Source organism: Empidonax traillii, unplaced genomic scaffold (genome assembly GCF_003031625.1).
Source record: "Empidonax traillii isolate 1590-97213 ecotype Southwest subspecies unplaced genomic scaffold, ASM303162v1 scaffold3123:size15128, whole genome shotgun sequence".
Classification (NCBI taxonomy): domain Eukaryota; kingdom Metazoa; phylum Chordata; class Aves; order Passeriformes; family Tyrannidae; genus Empidonax; species Empidonax traillii.
This window is the reverse complement of record NW_020958316.1, coordinates 1-8,166: the sequence shown is the minus strand read 5'-3', so window position 1 is coordinate 8,166 and position 8,166 is coordinate 1. Positions and strand designations below refer to the sequence as shown.

The 8,166-nt window shown below is 50.7% G+C and overlaps 1 protein-coding gene across 1 annotated transcript; it reads left to right on the top strand.

Moving 5' to 3' along the window:
• Positions 1-3,020: 3,020 nt before the first annotated feature.
• On the top strand, positions 3,021-7,288 carry LOC114072400 (erythrocyte band 7 integral membrane protein-like; the record flags this gene model as incomplete). The annotated part of the gene is made up of 4 exons (XM_027910304.1): positions 3,021-3,069; positions 5,168-5,271; positions 6,132-6,204; positions 7,139-7,288. Coding segments are annotated over exons 1-4 (376 nt in total), but the record flags the coding sequence as incomplete, so codon positions are not given.
• Between the last annotated feature and the right edge of the window lie 878 nt (positions 7,289-8,166).

Genomic DNA, 8,166 nt, shown 5'->3' with positions numbered 1-8,166 from the left:
GGAAGGGGAAGGGGAAGGGGAAGGGGAAGGGAGAGCTCCCACTCTGGCAAAGGCTCCAGGAATGCCGTGTGGAATGGCAGCAGGTGGCAGCAATGCCCCACAGCAGAGCAGAGTCCCTGCCCACCCTGGGCTCTGTCCAACCGCCCTGGCACTCGGCCAGGGAGTCAAATCCATGGAATGTGGGCCCAGCTAAAATTAGGGAGACACTTCCTCTCCCTAAGCAGAAGGCCAGCGTAGCTGTGTGCCCCAGGACACATCTGCTGCTGGATGCTGCTGAAGGGAGGTTCCCAGCTCTTTAATGGCTCATTTTTCACTCAAAGGAGAGGGCAGATGAAGAGGTGCTTCCTCTTCCTTGCTGCACATTTTTTAATGCTCAATTCGTATTCATTTTCAAAGCACTTGCAGAACCAGAGAATCATTATCTTAGGTTTTTCCAGTGCCAAATGTGCTGTGGATGGCAAGGATTCATCACAGCTTATCTCCTCTTTTTACAGAGCCTGTTCCCTCCCATTTCCAGCACACCCTTCCTTCCTTATCCATGCTGATACACTCTGAACAGTCCATGTGCCAGAAGACCCGGGTCAGCCAGCTCCTGGAATCCCACAAATTCTAATTTAATTAAAACACCATGATATTTACTGCTCGTGGCCAAATTTACTGCATTGCAAGTTTCTTTGTGGTATTTGGGAGCTGCAAGGAGATGACAAATTGAGCCTGCACAGAGTGATGATTTATCAGTTCTCTTTTGGACAGCTCAAAGGGTCTCCCTTTTACACGTTTCAAAAAATCTGTTAAATGCAGACGGCAGTTTGGGACATTTTAGCATTTTTGTCCACCTTTCTTGTGGATGGCTTGCACGGCAGGGGAACGGAAAGAGGCACAGAATCATTTAGGATAGAAAAAAAGAAGACCTGTAAAATCTTAAGAGCTCAAATTTCAGAGAAGCACCTCAGCCAAAACCACCTCAAGCCTTACCTCGCTGCCACGCTGCTCCTGGTCAGGCACTTGAGCAGGATGTCGAAATATCCACTGCACCTACCCATGGATAAAGACCCCATGTGGTTGTTTTTTTTTTTTTCCCAAGAGTACAGGCAAACCCACAACAAGACTGTAGACACTGGGACACAAATGCTGAGGAATTGCTAGCGTGAGAACAGCAGGTGTCAGCACTCAAATGCATTCACGGCAACTGTCCACAGACACGTTGAGTGAAGAGAACAGACAGGGGGAATCTTAAAAGGCCATCTGGATCAGCCTGAAATCAACAGGCCCAAGTGGCAGTAAGAGTTCACAGCAGCACCAGAAAGAGTGTTCATGAGGTGTGTTCCTCTTGCATTGCTCTCTGACAGCAAAATTCAGGCTGCCCGTTTGGGCTCTTCCAAGGAAGAATCTTACACAGAATAAAATCAACACTGACAATAAAGGTGTGTGGTTTAGTAGCCTAACAGCGCTTTTGCTCCTGGGCTGCGGTGTGTCTGGTGAACAAATCAGTAATTGCACACTGTCAGAATAACAGTGCAACAAGAGAGAGGAGTCTACACGTGCCCTTCCCTGCCTTCTGATTACCAACATCTCACCCAGAGGTAAAGGTTAAAGAATAGCCCGGGTTCATCTGCGGTCCTCATAATTCACACTAACACAGAACTCAACCTTGGAACTCTCATCAAATGCAACAATCTTTACAGCCCCTGGTAGGCAATGCCTTTGTGTGATGTGATAACCTGCACTCACCCTGTCTCTGTGGGATGGACTTTGGAGGGAAGCAGCAGAGGTCACAACCTTGGCATCTTCCAAAAGGGGTGAAAGCTCCAAACTCTCCATCAGTGTCCTGCAATATGTGAGGAAGAAAATCAGTAAAACCTGAAACTTGAGGTGAATTTTTGAAAAGCAGGGTTTTTTTCCCCTCAGAATTCCCTTCCAATTTGGACACACACTTCAGCATATCACAGAAAGAAACACGGTGTGCATTAGCATATTATTACTCAAATGGAACAGTTAAAAAGTAGATTTTATTAGCTTGAAAGCTGCTCCTTATTCAGTTTTTCATGTGAGACCGTACCTCCCCCATCAAAAATATTACTTTCATAGAATCCCAGATGGGCCTGAGTTCAAAGGAATCTTAAAGCTCCTGTCATTCCAAGCCCCCTGCAGGGACACCTTCCACTATCCCAGGCTGCTCCAAGCCCCATCCAACCTGGCCTTGGACACTTCCAGGGATCCAGGGGCAGCCACAGCTTCTCTGGGCAACCTGTGCCAGGGCCTCCCCACCCTCATTTACTGCAAAAAACTTCTTCCTTATATCTAAACTAAATCAACCCTAGTTTAGCTTAAATCCAACCCCCTTTGTGCCGGCCCTGCAGGCCCTGCCGAGGACTTTGTAGGCCTCATTTAGGCACTGCAAGGGGCTCCTCCTCCCTGGAGCCTTCTCTTCTCCAGGCTGAACCACCCCAGCTCCCTCGGCCTTTCCTCATGGAACAGTTGTTCCACCCGCACATTAAACCACACACGAGGCCAGGGCAGCTGGAAATTGCCTTGTTGCTCCCCTCAGGAGGGGCTGCCGGGGCTCGCTTACCTCAGGCGATGGCTCCTCCCTGCCGTCCCCTCGTGCCTTCGCTGCCGCCCCTGCCCTGCCTGCTCCCCTTGGCCTGCTTCCAGCCGCTGCCCCTCGAGCCCAGTGCTGCGGGCAGGGGTCTCGCCGTGGCAATCCCTCCATCCCCTCAGGGATCCCTCTCCATCCCCTCAGGGCCCCCCCTCCACATCCCCTCAGAGGGTCCCAACATGGCGGCCCCTCCATCCCCTCAGGGCCGGGGGCGCCCCCTGGCGGCGGGGGCGGGGCAGGCGGCGCGCGGCGGCCGCGGCCACACCCCGAGAGCTCCGGGGGCGGGGCGGGCTCGTGGCGGCGGCGGCGCTGAGGGAGCCGTGAGGGACCGGCCGCGGCTCTGAGAGGGCGCGGAGGGCACGGCGGGCACGGCCGAGGCTCCGAGGACACGCCGAGGGGGCTCCGAGGGGACGCGGCGGCCATGGCAGACCATGAAGCGGGGCTCCCGCCCAAGTCGCGGCGGGCGCCAGGTAACGGCGGCAGGGGGAGCGGGCAGGGGGCTGTCCCCAAACGGCCCCTCAGCGGCCGCTCCGAGCGCGGGGCGCCTTCGGGTCTTTCTCCCCGATTTGGGTTTGTTTGTTTGTTTGTTTCGGTTTGAATTACTGTTCGGTGATTGTCTTATTTGGCCGCGAAGGAAAGTTTGAAGATCCTTCGGCGGAGTTAAGCCCGCCGGTAGGAGCGAGGAGCGGCCGCCGGTTCCTTCAGCCCCGGGCGCCGAGGGGTCTGACCGGCCCCGGAGCGGCCCCAGCCCGCGATAACGGAGAGTTCTGAGCCCCCAGACTGTGCTAACGGGGCAATGAACCCCCAGCCGCGGTTAATAGGGGGGTCTGAGCCCCCAGCCCCGGCTAACGGGAGGCTGCGCCCGCTGCCCCGCCCGCCTAACGGGGCACGATTCCCGCAAGTGTCGATTCCCGGCAGTGTCTCGGCCCCTCAAACCGCCCTCGGGGAGGTGCCGGAGCATCACCCCGCTGGCGCAGCTCGGGGGGGGTTTTGGGGATTTCCTTTGCCGTGCGGTAACACGGATCGCTGAGGGGAAAGCTACGCAAATAGTGATGAGCAGAGTCAACATGAGTAACTCCCGGGGCGCCGCACCAGTAAATGAGATGGGGCAGGGTCTGGGGGCTGGCTGCTTGCTGACAGCACCGGTGCTAGTCACTGCAGCACAGGGGTCTGTAGATGACACTGGGGGGAGTGGGAGAAATCAGTTATATTTCCTCAAGTGGGGCAATGGAGTTGTAGTTAATTATTAGTTCTTGGTGTCGTTAATGAAGTGGGTTTTGGCCTTGCGGTCAGCAGGTGTGAGAGGGACCCAGGTCAGGGTGTTTTGGAGATGATGCACTGAAATCACAGAACTGACTCCAGTTTCAGTCACTGGAAGCTGGACTGCTTTCCTGTTGCTTCCATTGTTCAGGCAACGGAAAAGTCATGATTTATTTTATGGTCTTCTCATTTGCAACTAGAGGAGGAAATATAAGATGGCTTTGCATAGGAAGCCCTTGGCTGGGTAATCTGAGTTGTGGTATAAATAACTGTAGACCTGTTTGGGCCTCGTGCCTAATGGCACATGTTAGTGCCGGTATCCTGGGAGAGGATCTGCATTTCATGCAGTAACTATGTTAGTTATTAATTCCTCACCATGGACACTGGTGCCAACCTCATCTCGGACTCATCAAACCCTTCCCAAACGTGCTGCTGATGTGGTTTCTCCTGCAGCCCCTGTGTGATCACAGTAAAGTACGGGCTGAACGGCATTAGATGTAGATTTGGTTATTAGATGTCGTGATTTTGGCTATTTCCTATGCGAAAGGCTCTGAGGAGCATCTGTGAAGACCTTCAGATCTCACTGAAAGCAGCATTTTGTTTTCAGTCAGGTGGTTGTTGGCAGGGTTGGGAGAAGGTCCTGCCTCTGCCGGTGCCCAGGCACGTCTTTGCTGCTTGACAGCCATGTGCTCCTTTGGACTGTGGAGCCTTTCCAGGAGGAAGTAAATCCCAGCTGGAGGGTGTGCCACACCTCAAGCACTAACGAGAACTTTCCCCTACCCTCTCAGCCTCCAGCACTCAGTGTGTATTATAAATTCTTAATACTGTTTGATGATCCAAGTGATAAATCCTTGCTAAAGTAACGGTGACTGTTCCCGTCAGCATCAAAGGCGTTGAAGGCTGATTCAATTAAATTTTTTTTTTTATATTCCTCTCCTTGTGGTTTATCTCTTAAAGAGATTGCTCAAGAATTTTTGCTTTTTATAGGTTATCTTGGTTTGCACACCACGGCGGGCTATAAATCCGAGCTGTGGGCTTCCCAGCATTTTAACTCGGGAGAGAATTCCAGTGGCATGGTTGGAGGTGGTTTCGCACAAGACAGCATCTCTCTCACTTCTTGTACTGTGAAACACACCCCATCATGGCACAATCTGACTTCTCATCCAAACAGAATGCTCTGGGCCAGAGGAGTAGTGCTAATAGTGGCTTATTTCAAGGAATATTCAACATAGATACCCAGTTTAGGCGCTTTCTTTAACAGGCACTCTTGGTTTTAAAAATCGGGACATTTCTGCTCTTTCCCTGCAGAGGAGAGCGATTCTGGCCTCGGTGTGTGTGGATGGATCCTGGTGATCACCTCGCTGGTTTTCACTGTTCTTACATTTCCCATATCCATCTGGATGTGCATAAAGGTAAAACTGTTCACTGCTAAGTTGCATGAAAGCTTTAAGCAATGCAGAGCGGTTATTATTGTTCTCAGTCTGAGTAACTTGTTTTCAACACAAATTAATCCCACTCTGCTCTCTGTTGAACTGTAGCAGGCAGTGTGTGCAGCAGACCCAGCTCTTCAGTGCATTCATCTTCACACCAAAAACAAAAGTGCTGTTACAATATTTTGTCCAAATGATTCACGCACTGACGTCTTTACTACGTCTGCCCTGGTGTCAGTGGCACGTGAGCTAAGCTGGGAGGTCAGAATTAATTGCAAGAACCCACAATTACTCTTGGAGGACTGATACTTTGATTTTTATTTTTTTTAAGGAGACCCCTATCTATGCATATGTCTAACTATGAAGTGTGGAATTATAAATATGTAAGTCTGTCCCTGGCTGTGGCTGTATGTGACACATTTGAAGACACTGTGTCATCTGGGATCACTTGGAGCTTGGTGTTCCCAGTTTCCAGGCAGGAGGAGTTATTTCCTCCTGGTTTGGCTGATGTACAGCATCAGATTTGGAGCTGGAAAAAAATCCCTGCTGGGTCACAAATACAGCACTTTGTTGTGTTGTTGCCAGGATATTCCTGATGGCAGCTGCTAATGCGTGGACCTGCTCAGGTGACATCCTGGTGATAGTCTGAGGAGTATTTCTTGTGGAATATCGTCCTGATTTCTCCTTTTGCTCTTAGACAATAAAGTTTAGGCTAAAATTCTCAAGAGCAGCCAGTGTGTTAAATGTGAGGCTCAAGGCTGTCTTAGAGTGGTGTGTGATAGTTTGGAATCCATCCTGTGGCTTCTGGAGACCCCGGCATGACCCCCCTCGATGTGTTGCAGATCATAAAGGAGTACGAGCGCGCCATCATATTCCGGCTGGGCCGCATCCTGAAGGGGGGAGCCAAGGGACCAGGTACGTCCTGGGGAGGGTCTGCTCTCATCAGCCTCTGGCACAGCAGGAGCTGGGCAGGGGCACTGCAGGAGAGTGGGGAATGGATTTCTCAAGCGTTCTGTAAGTTCCAGTAAGAGGATGTGTTACAACAGCAGTTGGGCTCGATGGCCCTCGTGGGTCCCTTCCTGCTCAGAGTGTTCTGTGATTCATCCTTTCTGTGGAGAAGGCAGCTAATTACACTAATTATCCGTGAGCCTGGCCCGGCTCTGATTTGGTAATGTGTGATGGGCAGGTGGAGTCAAAAGCATTGAATGTAAAGGGAGGAATAATGGCATCAAATGCACTTGGAAAAAAGAAGATTGATCTATCAGTTAAAACCCAGTTGGTCTGAGAGCCTTGGTGCCCTTCAAAAGTGACAGAAGCCATTAAAGTATTTGATGGTTTTGAAAAGTTGCCTGTGTGCATTAGAAACTCTGGCACCTGCAAGAATGTTGTTTTCAGCTGTTGCTCCCGCTGCCCAGAGTGACAGAAAGGGGCAAGAGCTTCTTGCTTCATTTCACCCGGGTTTTGCAATGTTCCACACTGCTGTAAAGCTCACGGATTTCAATGATCGGTGAACAAAAGGAGGTTGATACTTTCTGCTTGCCAGAATTAGGCCCCACAAGTAACTCTGTAGGGGGGCATTTTTCAAAGTGAGCTGTTAACAGCTTTGGGGTCTTTTTCCCAAGCGTTAAAAATCTCTAAATAAGCGGTACCTGGACAAAACTGAAGTTTCCCCACGTGTTTTTGAAAGCCTTGCCCTGGTTTGGCAGCCCTGACAAGCGTTGTGGTGCTGAGCTCCTCCCAGAGAGCTGCACAGGCTCGGTGCTGGGATTGCAGCTGATTTCAGCAGCGAGTTTCCTCTCCTTTGATCTCCCGTTTTCACATCTTCTCCAACGCATTTTTTTTGGCACAGGTTTGTTTTTCGTCCTGCCCTGCACAGACAGCTTCATCAAGGTCGATATGAGAACCATCTCTTTCGATATTCCTCCCCAGGAGGTGAGTTTGCATCTGACAAAGCGCTGGCAGAATTTTGTGCACTCTCTTTTTAACTTGTCCCCTCTCAGTATTGGGGAACGTGTAGTTGAAACAGAGATTTCTTGTGCTGGTGCAATGTATTGTGAAGAATACACACATGCCTTGGAAATGTCATCCAATAAGAGAAGGGCACTGAAGGAAAACAAGTGATGCTGCCCTCTGAGGACCAAATGAGATAATTTAATGTGCCTGAGAGCTGGGAGGGAGGGCTTTGGAACCAGGGCTGCTGGGCTTGGTACAACATTCCCTAATTGCTTCAGTGAAATCTGGAAGGTTTCCAGATGCAGCAGTGATGTGTCCTGTGCCAGTTTATCCAGATGTATGGACTAGCTAAAATACTGGGGTGAAATCAGTGCATACATCAAATGCTGTTTACAGCAAATGGAAGGAATGAGGGGTCAGCTCCCTTTGGGGCTTCTATGCCCTGGAACGTGAGGGGAGGAGGTACCACCACACCTCACGGCATCTGATGGCTTTCAGCTTGAAGGTGCTAAAGAACAAAAAAAAATTAATTTCTAGCCCGTTTTTCCTTCGAACCTCTTAATTCTGTAGCAGAGTGTCTCAGCATTAACCCAGCTGAACTCAGGCTGTCAACTCCACGGGTAACAAAGGAGAGAAACCAAGGGGCCCTCTAAGAAATCCGTTAGCGGACAATTGTATCTCGATGGTTACAACTGTATCCCCTCGTGTATCTGGCGTGTTTTTCGAGCAGAGAGGTTTGATACAGCCTGGCTGGGGCATCTGTTTCCTGTCAGATTCGTGCCCCTTGGCTTGTTGCTCGTTGTTCGTTGTGGATTGAGACAAATGGCAGCTGTCCTGATACGCTCTAAAGGGTAATTGGGAGAAACCTAATCACTGGCAGGCAGAATGTGCTTGCAGCTGCTGATGTGCCATTAGTGAAGCCAT